Source organism: Athene noctua, chromosome 2, assembly GCF_965140245.1.
Source record: "Athene noctua chromosome 2, bAthNoc1.hap1.1, whole genome shotgun sequence".
NCBI lineage: Eukaryota > Metazoa > Chordata > Aves > Strigiformes > Strigidae > Athene > Athene noctua.
In genome coordinates this window covers 79,596,481-79,613,646 of record NC_134038.1, presented here as the reverse complement: position 1 = coordinate 79,613,646, position 17,166 = coordinate 79,596,481, and the positions used below count along the sequence as shown (strand labels likewise).

The 17,166-nt window shown below is 42.9% G+C and overlaps 1 protein-coding gene across 2 annotated transcripts in view; it reads right to left on the bottom strand.

Annotated features, from left to right (window-relative positions):
* Positions 1 to 8,388: 8,388 nt before the first annotated feature.
* The window catches only part of ANKRD33B (ankyrin repeat domain 33B), a 50,099-nt gene continuing 41,321 nt past the window's right edge, over positions 8,389 to 17,166 (bottom strand). For both annotated transcript variants that reach the window (XM_074899515.1, XM_074899513.1), the window contains exon 4: positions 8,389 to 11,535. In XM_074899515.1, the coding sequence (XP_074755616.1) occupies positions 10,685 to 11,535 (851 nt within the window). In that variant the 3' untranslated portion in view covers positions 8,389 to 10,684. The remainder of the gene's footprint in view (positions 11,536 to 17,166) is intronic.

Genomic DNA, 17,166 nt, shown 5'->3' with positions numbered 1-17,166 from the left:
CTGCTGCTGGGTTTCTGCCACTGCCTCTTCCTCCTCTCTTTTGCCCCGGGTTCATTTAAATTCCTTCTAAGTGTCATTCCCTGATGTTTCTTCTCAGCTGGCACAAGGCTTTCAGAAGAGCTCAGCTAATGGGAAATGGCAACACAGGGATTTAAACTGCATGGATCTGGCTTTCTCTTTCATAACTTCATAAATCTGTCAAATAGCCCACTGGAATCTCCAAAAGCTGGAACTCTTCAGAGAAGTAGAGTGTGGTGGTGGTATATTATGCAGAACTTTTTTTGTCTTGCATTTCCAGGCAAAGCTTTTTGCTATACAGCAAATACTCACCTAAGTAAAGCATTTTGTGGGAAAAACAGGCTCAAAGACACTATTAGCTTCCTGTTACTCCAAGGGAAGGATTTTTTTTTTTCATGGGTTTTGAAGAATGATACCTTTAATGGTGTGTATCTATACTGTGGGAATGCATGAGCACTCTTGTACTTCTTTGTCTTCAGGAGCTGTATGGGTTCAGTCACGAGCAGCCGATGATCTGTGTTCTGGATGTGCCCAGCCTCACCATCATTTGACATCTGCACACTACCATTGGGATGGCCCCAGGCTCCACTCTGGCCCCTACCATCCAAACTACCTCTACCATCTGTAAAGAACTTCACATGGTTTTTCAAAGCCAATAGATGGCATGTGCTCCGTTTATTTGATTGGCATAGTTTTCATTATGTGATTTTGTTTCTGTAGGTTTTCCCACCCATCCTTTTCCCTCATTACCTGATAACCAAGAGCTGATGAGATAACTTCGGATTTGGGAAAATATTTAATTGATGGGGAAACTGAGGTGCAGAGGAGACAAGCAAGTCTGGCTGGAACAAGCCCTGTGCTCAATCCAGCATGTGCCAACACAGGAACAGCTGCAGCTTTGATGCTTCTTGAAATACACGGATGGTGATGTTGGCTTTAATCTGTTTTCACTTCCTCCGTGTTTTCTTCAGACATATCTCCCCCTGTGGTGGTAGTTTCCTTTCTCTCATCCAACCTCACATTCTCTTTACTTTGGTCATATCCTAGCTGATTGGTGTACAACACTCAGCTCTTCACAACAGCCTAATTTTGTTGATTTTTAAATTTAACTAAGTCTTACCCTCAGAAAATCCAATTCAATCCTCTAAAAAATGAAGGGTGACCAAAAGAGCACACATCCTGTGCTCTGAGATGATGAGATTAGGAGGGAAAGAGCCAGAGCTTGCCTACCATGTTTGTAGTTTTTTGCCTGTCATTTTTATAGATTTTATGTGGTTTTTTCTTTCTTGTACAGGTAGACACATCCTGAAGCTGATAATGTTTTTAGTGACTAAAAATAGCTATAGTTATGGATGTGCTCTACACCCAGCAATCGGAGAGCATACCTGGAGATAAAGAAGGAATAGAGGTCTCCAAGCAAGCCCCAAGCTTAGTGTCTAGGATGTGGTCTGTTTGTCTGCAGAACACGGTTAAATCCCATGACTGGCTCCTGTACAAGCTGTGTTTTATATGAGGCGGCCTTGGGAAGACCTGCAGATAGGGAATTAACTATAATCCAGCCTGGATGTCATGAAAGCGTGGATTAATATTTCATCTTCTGCCTCTGACTGTTGTCAGGCTTACTTTGTTCCTGAGCTGGGGCTGTGATTCTCAAAAGACAGCCTTGAATTAAAGATTAAGCCAGTGTTTTACTTGATGGAAAGAGAGCAGTTCTCTGTGGAGGATGGTGATGACGCAGTTCTTACCCAGCACTGCATGAAGGGTTTGAAGTTTCCCAAATCCAAACAGAGCAAAGTTGCAACATGGTGCTGGGGACTGCATGGGGGAAGGGTCTCTGGCAACTGTGAGCCATGTTAATGAAAGTGAGACTGATAATTAGCCAAAAGTGAGTAAGAGACACTGAACCACTCTGGGAGGTGCCGTTGACTCTGCTGTGTATGAGAGAGCCCATCCGCAACAAACTGTAGAAGAAAAACAAGTACCTTACCGTTCTGTTGGATAAATGAAAGCTGCCAAGAAACCAGAATGGGTTGGCAGAGAGGTCAGGGCAGAGCCTGCCCCCATGTCAAGGATACAGCCCTCTGCCCAGTGGGGAAAACAATTTAGTTAAGCTGTCACAACTCTCTGGGGGAAGCTCTGAATTCAGGATGAGTGATTTATATCACTTTAATCTCAAGATGGTTCTGACTGATTAAGTCAAGTGCATTTTAGCTGGGTTAAAACCAACCCGAGAGAGTCTGTGCACATTTGTTCAGCTTATCTTTTCAGTTAAACTGGTGGTTTTATTTTTGGTTTTGTTTCTAAATGCAGACAAGATCTCTCCATGATACCTGTCTATTTCATCTTTGGACAACTGACATGCAGTTTAAGTCCAGCACTTTATCCTTGTCTCTATCTAAGCACAACAGTTTAGTCAGTCATGGAAACCCTAAGACAGTTCAGAGTATTTAAGGTTCATAAATGGGCAAGTTGTTGGGCAAGTGATTACCCAAGAACGTGGAGAACCCGGTTGGAACGTACAACCAAAACTAGTGCCCATCAGCCACCGTGACTGAGACAACTGCCATCACACAGCAAAGCCTGGTTCTTGTGGCTTGGCCATGCGGTAGCTGACAGAGTTTCTTTTAGCAAAGAGCAGGTGCAGACTCTCTGGAGTGCTGATTCAGAAAAAATAACATAAGCCTAAAATGGGTCTTGCAGAAAACTGCCTTGTAGTGGCTGGGAAACCACAGGAAAGCACACTGCTCATTGTGCCCATGAGCATAAAAAAAAAGGATAATACAGTCAGTCATACGAAGAATAAACCCCATTTTCAAAAGCCACAAGTGAAAAAGTTATCATGTAAAACATCCACAAAGTATTTTTTTAACTGAACACATTAGTGTAATTTGAGTTTGCTAAAAAAATTCTTGAGAGTAACACAAAGCAAAAATAATTTGACTGGTCTGTTCAGTTCTATTGCTCACCAGACAAATGTTATTTATAACTACACACTTCAGGAGGCTGCGACTGCAGTTTTTGGAAGAGGATACCAGGTGGTCAAAGACCACATATCCCTTGCATGGAAACTGGATAAATCCTGAGTGACAACTATCCCACTACACCTCTCTGGGAAAGCAGCCAAGCCAATAATACAGCATGTCTGCTTTCAATACAACTACCCTCCTATATTCTTTTGAAACACTATTTCACCTTGTTTTGGAACAGAACTTCTAGTGGGGCCATTACTTAACGGCATTGGTTATTGATTTGTGTCACATTAACACTGTCACACAATAATGGCAGAGCATCCCCATGGTACCAGCTTCTGGAAGAACCTGGCTTTGTATAATGGCAGCAAGCACAAGGATACCTTAGCTCCCGCTGCCAGATGCAGTTGGAAAGTAAATATCACATTTGACGCTGGAAGGCTGCATATAGAGACTCAGACTCACTGCCCTGAGCAGATTTCAGTCACTATGGCACCAAAAGTAAAAACACTATAAGCATGCACACGTGCGTGCACACACATGGAGCAGAGATAATGGAGCAATTCCTGTGCTCCTTTCTTGATCCACATTTACAGGAGCTCACTGTTGGATCGGTGCTTTATGAGAGATCACAGAATGCATCCAGGATGGTGCAGGATGGTGCCTGCGAGCATGGATTTTGCACATCTGCTCTTGACAGTTTTGTTTGGTTTTGATGGGAAGGAGGAAGGTCTTGGGCAAAATAGCAAACTGTCATGCATGTGGGAAGCTGCTACAACAGGAAGGGGAAAAGGAACCACCTGAAACCCGTTTTTACAACCGCTTCTGTTTTCCTGAGACTGGACTGAAACATCAGCATTTGGCCCACTAATTATCCACAAACCTCTGCAGTTTTAGAGACATAAAAGAATGCTATGAACATTGTAAATTCAAATGTGCCAAGAGAAGTGCCAAATTTAACCTGACTAGGCAAAATTAATATGCATAATAACTTTAATTATGCAATGAAGTACGATTTTTCACAGAAGCCCGGGCCTCTTCCCATGCAAGCACTCCACAGTGTTCAGTGAAAAGGCAGCTGGTCTGTTTTCTCTTTGTAGCCTCCATATTATACCCTGAATGATTTGTTCCTCTTACAGAACAATTATTTAACGCAGGCTTTCTTAGAGATGGTCATCATTAACATATTTGAGTGCTTCATATTATCACTGGGAGGTGAGGAACTTTTTATATTTATATATTTTATAAATTTCTAAACATATCTGAATATATAGAGATGTTATATATACATAGCAAGTACTTCATAGATGAATGACATATATGTATGACTATGTTACCAATAGGTACTTTTATAGGTATGGTTTAATTTAATATTGTGTATAATTAATATATCTTAGTTATATAGGTATTTTATAGGTAGGGAACTGATTTGGGGCATCCAGTTTGCCAATTTTGGGATGTCCTTATTCAGTGTATTTAGCATTATCAAACACATCTTGGTCTAAGCATGGCTCTAGCTGACATCATTTATGCTTCTCAGTGGTCAGCAGCTTCCACAGCCAAAACAAAAAAGTTTATGAGCATTTATCCTTAACCGCTATATTTAGCTGTGCATAGGAATTCTCCAGGCAGAAGAAAATTCCTGTTCTCCAAAGCAAAATGAGCTGGCCCTTCTCATTTGCCATGTGGCATTCTCCAGGCCTCCTTTGTAATACTGTGACAGCCTGTAATACCTTTAGAGGTATTTATGAATGTATTTTTTGCTTACTTGGATAACCCGAGAGTTGTGGTCAGAAACACTTCAAACACATCTCCGAATACAATTTCCCTATCTTGTTCCTTGGTGGACTTCCCAAACTATCTTTCCCTGGAAATAATTCTCCCTGGACCTTCTGCAAGCAGAGAAGGTGGTATGAGAAGCATGGTACCTGGGGATGATGAGCACTTTTCTTTCTTTTCTTTTTCATTTGGTCTTGGGGGACACCCCAGAGAAAGAGTGTCCAGGATCATCAGATAGACAACCTTTACAGCTCCTGCGGGGAATCCAGTTGAACAGAGCTGATACAGGACTATCCCTATGTGAGTTACTTATACAGATGAAAAGTTTTATTTCTGAGAAAGCCTTTGCCTCAGAGCATATTTGAAGCCCTAGTTTGTTTTTACAACCCTAGAAATGGTCTTCAACTCCTCCGGCCAGCATTATTTCTCCAAAGGGCAGGCCTTGGCATCTTGAACATATTTAGCACAGGTACACGGGGAAGGACCTAAGTGATGCTCCCTGTTATGGGTTATTATTTTGATTTTGTGTTTGTCTTAACTCACGTTGGTAGATGGGTTGCTCTACCGTCTAGACAGGGTCTCTGGTGACCAGCCTGCTGGGTGACAGATTTATCTGACTTCCTTATTTTCAAGATGCTGTTGAAGGCATTTTCCCCCACCTCAGGTCAAGTCTTTTATAACTCTGTCCAAAGTCACTGCTGGATAAAAAATCTTCAAAAGAGAATGCTGGGAAACTGGATTTCCAAGTCAGTTTGAGCAACCATTTTTGCACAACTTTGCACACCCTGAATACAAGGTAATTTGCCAAAAATGGAGGAGACACTGAAGGAAGCTTATATTGAATCACTTTCTTTTGAAATAATATATTCCTTAGCAGATCAGAGCAAGCCTTTGTGGCTGCTTTTAACTCTTGTCAACACAATAGTCAGAAAAAATTGGGTCAAAAAGCCAACTTGGTTTTACTTCAAAGACATGCCATAGACATTTGCGTATTTTCTTTTCCCCTTGCTGCCTCCATTACCTCTTGTTCACTCTTCCAGGGATTTTCTCTGCCCACTGTTATCTCTGATAGCATGAGTTCAGCAGTTTTCAGTGACTTGGAATTCAAAGATTTATTTGCAAAATTTATTATATGGAGAATCGGCCGAACTGTCAGTCTAGTTTTCGCTTGCCTCGAGAAGATGGCAGGCTGGCTGCTCAGCTGCTCTCTCTGCTGAATACACTCTCTGGGTGAGTAATTATCTAAGTAATGGAGAAGCTTTTTAAATGAAACAAATGACCATATGGATTTGTAATTTCACCTGTGATAATTTAAAAGGAATAAAAATGTGAGGATAATTCCCATTTCTTACAAATCTTTCTGCCCTACTTTATGGCTGAAGTCACTCAGCAGCTCTGGTGCTGGTGCTTGTTTAATCTTTCCAAAGAGGGCGCAAAGGATGAGGGGGGAAGGGGGGGCTGTAATTTTCCTGACCATCTGCAAACCAGTTCAAGCCCCTTTCCTTGAGGTTCAGATGAGATACAAATACTTGTACAAGGGTGTCACCTCTGAGTGTCACACAGCTAGATGTTTTCTGGAGCTGCCTAACTTGTGCTGGGGAGCTCTTCCTTGCTGTTTTGGGCACAGCCTGGAGCACTGCTTGAGCCACCCAGCAGCTTGCTGGCTCTGAGCGACACTGTCTCACTCCTTCCCTTCCCTGCTCCCCTGCACTGGCTCCAGCAGTTTTGTCTATCTTATTAAATTGGTGGAATACAAATCCAGCAAAATGCCGTGTTTGTTGGGAGCAAGTAGGAGTGCATGGACAGGAGGGAGGGACACAACTGCCCTTTCCAGCTTGTTGCCCACCTTCGGCCTCCAGGTATCTAACCAAACTGTGGAGTGTTAAGTTGTGAGGCACGATGAGCAGACCTAGCAAAACCAGGCTGCATCACATGAATTACATAAAAGAAGAGAAGGCTTCAGTTCAGACCATCTGCAAATCCTGCATATTGGGTCCTATTTTCAGTCACATCTTTTGGAAGTTTCCTGCTGAGATGTAGATGTTTAAAAAAGAAATACCCTCAAAGAATGCTGTGTATCTGTATGGCATTTTTCTATTCAATGTGGTTTTTTACCAGCTGCTCCAGTATTTGTCCCTTAGCGGGACTGCATGAGCATTCAGGACTATTAAGAAAAAGGCATTCAATGAAGAGGCCTAGTGAGGATTTTTCTCAAGGCTTAAGGAACAATTTTCATTGGCATAAAAAGCCCCAAATGAATAACACATAGTTGCACAAGGAGCCAATTACATGTAGTTCTGCATTCCTGCCTGAAAAACCTTCCATGGGGTTGGTGGTCTCTTCCTTGCAACACCATTGCTCTCCAGAGACAAGAGCACAGTATGATTCTAAAGAACATCAGGAAGTGTTTGGGATTTCACTTTCCACTGTGACTATATTAAATCCCTGTTGTTTAGTGCAAAAGTAAGTCAGCCCATCAGGCTGGGTGCTTCCCAGTGAGTGAGCATCAGATGGCAAGAGGCTGACTGTCATGCCAAAGCTCGCAGTGCACTGAGACAAGCAATGGCCATGAAGGCAGACACAGCCTGTGCTCGTTTCACTTGCAACGCTCAGAAGTATCATTCCCACTAACGTGCCAGACTGCAGCCTGGCATCAAAGGCAGGTAGAAAACCTTCCTCCACCCTAGGAATCAGTGTCCCCTTCCCCTCTGTGGGAGCATCCTCCTGCAGCAGCACCTCTGCCTTCCCTCAGGGGCTCCAGCTGCCAGCAGGAGCGGCCAAGGGTTCATGTGCTTTTTTTTAGGAGGTAAACTGTCCTGCTTGAGTGACCAAGAGTGATCTGAAGTATAGCTGATATCACTTGGTATTTCATAGTTATGGGCCTCTTGGAAAAAAAAAAAACAAAAACAAAAACAAAACACAAACCAAACCACTCTATTTGTGCTGAAATCCAACAGAAATCAAATCCTCCTCAGTGGCAACAGCTCAAGGGGGATAGATGGCTGGAGAAGTGCCTCCTCCCCTGCTATGGTCCATTTGCCACAGGTTTCTAGAAGCGTGTTTTGCAGGAGCTTTGCCCACTGTAACCTTCAGACTCTCAGACAGACAATAAAAAAAGCAAGCAAGCCGCACAGCACTTTGCGTAAGGATGGTGATGAAGAGGAGTAAGATGGCTGGAAGGGCAGTGAGGCAGCAGGGGAGGAAGGCAACGAGGAGGCAGAGACCTGTGCCTGTACTTCCCAACCTAGCAAGTGCAAGCTTTACACAAATGCACAAAATGGAGCCACACCGTCCGTAGGGATGCCGGGGGACTCTGCTTGCAGCAGAGCAATGTGGCCGCAGGTCATCAAAGCAACGGCTTCTCTCTCCACCGAGATGGCCAGCCAAAGCCCGAAGTTGGGACAAATGCAGTGGTTTTCTTTTACTCCTAAGGAAAAATTCACAAGGAGTTGAAGTTAACCCACAATAGCTCCTTCCAGGGAAACCAAATTGCTTTCAGATGGTGCTGATTAGTCCATTGGTGTAAATGGGTGGGCTTTTTGATCTACTGAAAAGTGAAAGGCAGCATCTCCAAACCACTCTGAAGAATAAGGTCGCCAAGTAAGTTTAACAGCTTGTGCCTCTTTTAATGGAAATATCATGTTTATACACATATACACAGTAAAGTACAAAGGGTTAGAAAACAGGCTTCATTTTCAGCCCCTAATTATAACATCCTGTATGTTAATCCCTGAGAGCACCTGTCAATTGCATGTCTCCTGCAAGTGATGCCAAGAGTGCAAATTCAAGTGTTCACCTGCAGCACAGGTTGCTTTTCAGATACTGAATCTGAATGCTAAATCTTCAGTACGCTGGGTTGGCAGTAAACAAAAATTAATAGTTAAACCATGCAATTCAGAGTACCAATTCAAAATCCATCCTGATGTCTTTGCCACAGACAGCTAAAAGATTGTCTTCCTACTCTCCAAAGAAATAAATTCAGCTTATATTCTGGTCACACCAAAGCCATTACAAAATTAGTGCCTGTGCCTTGCACAGCACTGATGCGCCTGCAGACTAAAATCCTCTTTATATTCCCAGAGCTGGGGAGGTTTATTAGCAGGGTGTGTATTCCTCCAACTCTGACCTGGCAGTGCAGTCTAGCCAGCACAGCTCCTCCAGCAAGAGATACAAAGAACCAGCTGTGCGGAAAAATCCTTGTTTCACACGTCTGCCATAACCTCTGTCAAGCCCTGACCCCGCAGACTCTAGCTAGCAATACCAATCTGGGCACTAGTTTTCAATCATCAGCTGAATTTATTTCTCCTGTGACGTGCACAGTTTCATTACAAGTTCAGTGAGACTGCAGCCAGCCTTTGTGCTGTGGGAGTAAAGGACGGAAAAGTTTTCCCTCTCTTTAATTGAAGGGAGAAGCTGGTGACAGCAGCAGCTGAGGTCTGCCCAGGCTCCAGCAGAGCAACACCATCAGGAGGACACACCGCAGCACATTTCATTTCGAAAACGGGAGCAAAACCTGAGCAAAAACATAGCCTGAGCATGTGCTGGATGACCTGCTGTTTGTGTTTGACCTCTGCTTTCATGAATGTGGTCTTTCTTCAGCAAGCAGCAGGTTTACAGCCAGGGTTTGGCATGCCATTCAGACTGACTGCTGGTAAAACCAAGTAAGGCCTTAATCTTAACCTGCAGCAACCTGTGGGAACTGCCACTCTGAGATGCATTCCTACACTAGGGAAGGTTTCCCCAGTGTTGAGACAGAGGGGTGAGGTATAGCTCTCTCCAGACACCCAGGGGTGTACTATCAAAGCTTACAATGACATCTGGCCATGGTTTCCAAATGTTAGTGGTCAAGCTGCCTGGTATTGCATCTCTGACTGGATGTTCATAGCATACAACTGGACGTAAAAACCTGGAAAAACTGCTTCAGTTTCTAGAAGCTGCGTAATTTTCCTGGCCTGGCTATAATATGGAAAGGCTCACAATAAACCTGGTGGTTTTTTTTAAGAGGAACATAAATATCAACCTAAAAGAAGCCCACCTGTGGCTCACCATCTCCCTTATTTCACAGTTAAATGCAATAACAAAAAAATTCCCTGAGACTAAAGAGGAGACAACAGATAGAGAATACAGAGAAACTTAATGGGGGAGGCAAATCTTGGATGACAGTGGCATTCAAAAATTATCTCAGCTTCTCTGTTGCTTCAAAGAAATCATGGTTTATGGGTTTTTTTGGTTGCAGAGGACATGAGTACCTCAACTACAGAAACATTTCATACGCGGCCCTTTTTTCTATTCAACAGAACAAACAATAGCATTAAAAACTGCATCCATACAGACTGTATAGAGCTGTACAGTTTAATACCTATCCTGTCTTAAACTTTGATTACTGGAATTAAAGTGCTTAGTATATTCAAAACGATTGTAGACCTGGATTTTCACTGCTCACCAACACTGTGGTATATTTTAAACTTGTCATTATTACTATAAAACCTTGCAATACATCTACTTAAGCAAGGAGAGGGAGGAATGTCTAGTGTCAAAAGCACGACTCCTTAATTTTGTCCATGACAAAATGAACAAACACAAAATATGATCCTTTCACACACATGTTGTTTTTCAAGCTGTTTCTCAGTCATTCACCTGGAACTGGAAAACAAAGGAAACCACAAAAGGACTGCACCACTTAAAACTTCCTATCAACAGCAGACAGATAAACTTAGTATGTCTCCACCTCAAAATACCTTCCTGCTCCACCATGAGACACACTGTGGCATAGCCCTTGCCCTGTTTCTGCACCTTAAAGGCCATTATTCAGTATTTCAGCTCTGTGAGCAGTGGCATGCACAAAGGCATTCAGCCTGTTATCTTGCTCAGATAACAAGACTAATGGCTCTTAAACCTTCTACGCAACTGCCTTTAAATCAGGTCCTGCATCTGGCAGGAGACACCTGCCTCTGCTTTTGAGCCTCTTCTGCTCTTTTCTTCTCCTGTTCCTCTGCCTTCTTCCGCTCCTCTTTTAGCTCCTTGTATCTCCATTTAGGAATCTGCAAATAGGGATCATCCTTTGCACTGCTCCTCCTTCTCACCTTTTCTGGCTGGAAGGTGGGTGGAGGAGCCTTGGTGATCCGGACTTTGGGGATGACAAATCCTGGCCTGACACTGCTCCGTCTAAGCAGGTGGAGGGGCAGGAGGCTTGCTTTCCTTGTGGTTACGGGGTTCACCTGGGAGACTGTCAGGCTGATGGGCTGCAGGCTGGCTCGCCGGTCCTTTTTCTTGGAGATCACTGTGACTTTGGAGTTCTGAAATAGCTTCTCATAGCTGCTAAAGTGATCTTTGTCCTGAGATCGGATCTCCTCAGCTCTCTGCTTCCTAAGGATTTCTTGCACAGCCAGTCTGCGTTTCCCCACAGAAGGCGGGCTGCCTGGGCACACAGTCCGGCATGACAGAGCAATGAAAGGACTGCTCAAACTTGTTGTCACCTTCACCATGTGGTCGAGGACCCCATCTTCTTCTGGGCCGTAGAAACATTGGAAGGAGACAGCTGCCCTCATGCACTCAGAAATCCTCTGCAAACAGCTTTTTGGCTCTGCAGCCTTGGCAAGAAGTTCTTTCATCTTTGGCCATTCTGGTTTAAATTCTTCACAAAACTGTTCCGGGCATGGCTTGTCCATCAGCTTTCGCATGATGAAGGCAGATTCTGATCTTCCTGTGTAACAAGCCCATTCCCGTGAAGTCAGTCCACGACTTGGGTCAGTCGCATGAACATTTGCCCCTCAAAGAAAACAAAAACAATTAGTGTTACTTAATGAAACTTCCCACACATTTGTTGCTAGGATCCGAGCTGAATCAGGCAGCTTCCTGAAAAAAAAAGTCATATGACACACAATAATATTTGTGTCAAAATGAACATGCAATAGAGATCAGATTCCTGACTTTCTGAACTCCTGGTTTATTAAAGAAAAAAAGAAACTAAGGTTATATATATGAAATTCTCTTCAAACAATGCAAAAAATGACTTTGAAATATTCAAATTCAAATAATGAATGTCAGCTGCATTGAGTGTTGTCTGCCATTTTAAAATTCATTCACTCAAGCTCACAAGAAAAGAATGATAAATGCTGAAAGAAAGGTGTACACAAAAATCCTTCCCATACCGAATAATGTGTTTTGCACTGATTGCTGCCACTCAGAAGACAGATCTTGGGCTAATGATCACAAGTTACATGAAAATATCAACTCAGTGCTTACTAGGGGTGAAAATAACAAATAAAATACAAGTAATTTATTGAAAAGCATTTTAAAAAATAGAGAAAAAATCAGAAAAAGAAAAAAAAGGAAAATAATAGAGAAAATACCAGGTGTACAATTCAGGTTCTCTAAACTCTACAGGACACTGTAGAATTAAGCGAAGTTGAGAGGATGGTGACAAGAGTGATCAAATACAACGAAAGTTTCCATACATGTCAGAGAGTGGATAATGGGCAAGACGGAACTTCAGTCTGAGCCCAGAACAGCTGTTCTCACCTGCCTTAGATTTCCACCCCTGAGGAAATGAAGTAACTGTTAGCAAAACTATGTTATTATTGCCAAGTGGACCAGCCATAAGAGGCGACTGGGACGCATGCTAGACAGTAGAGGCTTAGACATTTAAAGTACAGTGTTAGGTCCTGTGAGGAAATAATTTCTAGTCGTTATTATCTTTTGACCTTTCCTCCCCCCATTCCCAGTTTATGATCTTTATCCATCCAGTTCTGATGTCTGTTCCCATCACTATTCTTTCTTATATATTTCTGCATCCTTTTCCAGCTTTGCCTTCCTTTTGATCTCTCCATGTTCCTATAAGCTCCCTCACATGGGCTTCTGCTCTTGTTCTTCACTCTTTTACCTTCAAGTGGGATTACACTCTTCTCCTCCAGGGCACCTGGCTGTCTGAAGAGAGGATAGAAAAGTAACAGGAGGAGCAAGCATCCTAGTCTGCTCCACTTGGCCTTTACAACTTCTGTAGTACTATATCCAATGTTGCCACATTCCCTGGCAACCAGAAAATTGCAGGGAAGTCCTCTCAGTTCTGGTATTAGAGTGGGAGTGTGGGCATTTGTCAGTGAGGATGGCATGTGCCTAGTTCTGCTCACACAGAAGAGCTCTGTAAAGGAAATAAGAAGCTCAATACAGAGTACACCTTTGGAAGAACTGCTGCAGAACAATGAGCAGCAACAAGTGGCTTTGGAAGCTGAAGTTAGCAAGACACTGTCATGACAGCCCAACACATTACACCTAGTGAATGCTAAAGGCTACAAAAGATTGGTACAAAAACTAGTTCAGTGTCAGCAATCAAAAAGAACTTCGGAGACCTGTCAAGGACTTAACAGCCAGGATCATATCCTCTTCATCACACCCAAGTGATCCTGGACATACCACCTGGGCACACACATCTTGATGTTTTAGAGTATGTGGGTAAATGAACTAAATTGGTAGGAGAATGAGTGAATACTCTCTGGTTTAAGGCAGTAACGTTCTTAAGATGCAAATCCTTTGGTTTAGATTCTGCCTTTAAACTTTGACTGATCTCAGAGGAAGCTTTGCGTGCTCCAGAATGCAGACTTTGTTCAGCAGCTCTGCAGGATATTCCCTGGGACAGGCATGGGCATTTTGCCCAGCTGCTTTCAACATAACTGAACTCTTTAAAATTCAGTTGTGGTTTACACGTATCACTGGCCCTGTAGATAATTTCTGGGCTTCCTGGAAGAGTTTCAAGCTGGGATATAAATGGGCTACAACATTTGACTTCTTGAAGTGCTTCTCTATCAGCTGAAGTACCATTTTCAAACAGCCAACACAAACCTGACCTACACAGATCTTGTCACAAAAGAACAGAGATTCTGTCCCATTGCTTTGGAAGAGGGAGATGTTCAGAGACTGAGACCCAAGGAAAAGGCCAGAGAAATACCACAATATTTTTTTTTTTAGGGTGGCTTATCTTGGTGACAGCATTTCAAACAAGGATAAGGGGGACTAGATAGATATAAGGAATGGTTACCAGGAACTAGTTTGCAATGGGTCCAGTATAACCTTCCCCACAAAGGATATTTTGTCATTACAGAAAAACAGAAGAAAAAGGAGAGCATGGGGAAAGTGATCAAAAGCTCATTTTTAATTCTATTAAATATCAATTGATTCCTAAGTCTCTGAGAAAAACCCTAAAAGAGGATGTTAGAGACACGAACCAAGAGTGAATGTGGATGGAGACACCTTAAGCAAGGAGCTGGTTTAAGTTCAAGTGTAATTTAAGTGACAGAAAGGACCACTCAGAGAAAAAGCACAAGGGCATTGCAGGGAGTCAAGCATAGGGCCCAGACTGGAAGGCAGAGAGGAGGCAGAGGAGGGAGTGTTAATCAAACCAGAGTTCGTTAGCTGTACACTGGAGAAAGGATTGTGAGATCTCAAAGGCAGCAGGGCTTGACAAAATTCATGACTGCAGAAGTTACAGACGAACCAGTGAGGGGAGGAACAAAGACATACAAAGACATATCCTCCTCCTCCACTAGCCTGTTTCTGAACCATCCTACCCAAACTTCCCACCCCTGAATCTCTACCATCTCAGGCTAGCCTCTTGTCCTGTCTCCTTAACACTTGCCTTGGTCTTCACTCCTTCCCACTAGAGCTGATGGGGAACATGGCACACTACATGGAAGTTGCTTCCTTCTTGTACACCTAACAGGCAAGGATTTACCACAGGAACAACAGCAGCTAAAGAAATTGTCTCCAAATACAAATTTTAATGAACACTCTGCCTGTAAACAAGCAAGAGGTATAGACAGCTGCTTACCATTATCTTCAAGGAAAAGTCATGACAGCTCTGATACGGTGCAGCTATGAGACCTTGGATCAGAGTTGTGCAAAAAGCTGTGTGAGAAAGCTCTCGCCGGGGGCTCCCTGCCTTTGCTCGGGGGCTGCACTGAAGCTCAGACACTCAGCTGTGATCCTTGCCTGAGCTGTTGCAGCTATGCCTGTTCCTGGCCATGTGTGTTGCTGATCTGAACCCTGACCCACAGACTTAAGTCCTTCTTTTGACTTTCAGAAGTACTTTGTCTCTATGGACTTGCCTTGTCACCACGGACTTGCCTGGCAATCACTGCAATAGTGGCTGATCCTGTTTATTGTCACCAGCCCTGCTCCATTTCTTCAGGGAGTGCCTTTTGTTGATGAGGCTAGGGCCGCTGTGTGCCTTGCTGTCACCCTTGGCTCACCTGCCTTTGAGGAGAAGCCCACTCCCGCCGCTCCCTTACAAATGCATCCCCAGGTGTTTTGGAAACTTTATCTCATAAAACAATACTACAGAGTATTGAAATCCTGGTCTTGCAACAGAAATCAATGCTGACTTTGTACCTTGCAACACAAAATCTCTTCCAAGGTGTGATTTACTATAGTGGTATTGATTTTCTGTACAAGTCAGAACAAGCGTCATTCAGCAGAATGCCTCATCTGGAAGAGACATGAATAGCCATGTCCCTTTTTAAATGTGATAGCGGTCTTATTGAACTAATTGTCATTTCAGTGTAAGTACAGCCTACAAATTTTCTTTTAGGAAAACTGCATTTGCCACTTGCCTTGATTTTCCTACAAAAGTCATTCTGAAGATCATTTTCAGCACAACTAATTTGAACACACATGTCCCTTTGGGATATCAAAATCCTGTTTGATTAAGAAGGTTTAATGTCCCTTGAGATGCAAAACTGACATCCTGAGTTTAAAGAAATGGAGTGAAAGTGCTCAGGCATCTGTTACCAACCTGTTTTATACGCCATAGTTAAAGCCCAGTCTCCAGTTCCACAACCACTCCAATGACTTTACTAAAGCAGCACTGAGTTTACGCTGGAGATTACAGCAGGGCTTGACACATGAGTTACAACCGGCATTTCTGTGCTCCCACTCGGGCTGGCTCGCTTGCTGAATGCTGGCAGCAGCACGGTCCTGGCAGCGCAGCAGACTGTGACAAACTGTCGATGAGCGACTGGGTTCCCCCCTTACTTGCTGTGCACTCACAAATAGCAAATTCACATGTTCCAAAGACTCATTTTGAAAGAGCAACATTAAGGCCAAGTGTCTCAGAGAGCCTTAATCTTGTAGTGATTGACCTTGGCCACCCTCCAGGAACTCAAATTTCAGGAAGAGCACTCACTTTGACAATCCAGCTCCAACCATCTGTCACACATTGCCATTACCTCTTCCCATTTGACTGTGTTAAATCCAATCTTAGGTGGCTAGAAAGGTGAGTTATTTTCCTTTACTGATGACCTGCATTGCCATAAGTAGGTGCCTGTCAGTAGAGTTCTTACCCAAGCCACTGAACAGATACTAGATTTAAAAACCTCCTGACATCAACTTTTTTCTAAAGACACATAGCTGATTATGGGTGTTTTTCCCCTATACTTCCATGAATTCTTATGTTTTAACATAAAATTTTGCTGGTTTATTTGTGAAATTGATTTTTTCACCAAATCTTTCAATAACAATTTCTTTCACCTTTTTCAGTAAACTAGTACTTTATTATCAGCAGCTACTCAGTATCCTTAAGTCCTAAACTATATCTAAATCCATTCTAAATAAGCAGCTCCCTCATGCCCTATAGACTGTACCAGACTGTACAGTGCTAAAAAATAATCTGGTATTAAAATGGGTGCAGGCAATTTGCCACACTTCTTTTGCGGCCCCTATTTTGAGCTGAAAATGTGAGAACCTTTAAAATACTCACCAAAACCTGTATATAAACTGCAGTTTAGAAACTGAGACTATACTAACTCTGCACCTCTTTAGCCAATGGTATCCTCATTCTGATGCACAAACAGGCCAATACAACTTTCTGTAGGTAAACTCAATAAGAAGGCTAACAAAGCCATTTTCTGGCTGGCTAAAGGTTTGTTCTCCCCAGTATTCTGTTTTCTTATGAATAATGAAAATGCAAAGGTGGCTATTCAGATGCCAGAGGCAGCAACCACATAGTGAGCTTTGGTATCGATGCTTTTTGTACAGTAAGTAGAATAAAAAGGACTGAGTTATCTACAAAGATGGAAAGATTGTGAAATATCTCCTAGTGACCAAAACAAAAAGAACAAGCTTCCATCACATGTCCAGTGATAATAATAGAAACCCATGACACTGTAAGGTCAATTTGACATGTCATAAGGTCTTGGAATTTAAGTTTTATTTTAAGTGATAATTTATAACGGGCACTATAAAATTCTGAGGTAGCATACTACATTGTGGCTAAAAGGTGCTGTATGATGGGACTGCTCCTGTAGAGGCTGTTGCCCCAGTGCCTCTTGCCCTTCCAATTTTCCTCTCCAGGACACCTTCACCTCGCAATGTATACACCTGGAAATTCAATAGCACTCAAGAGCCAACA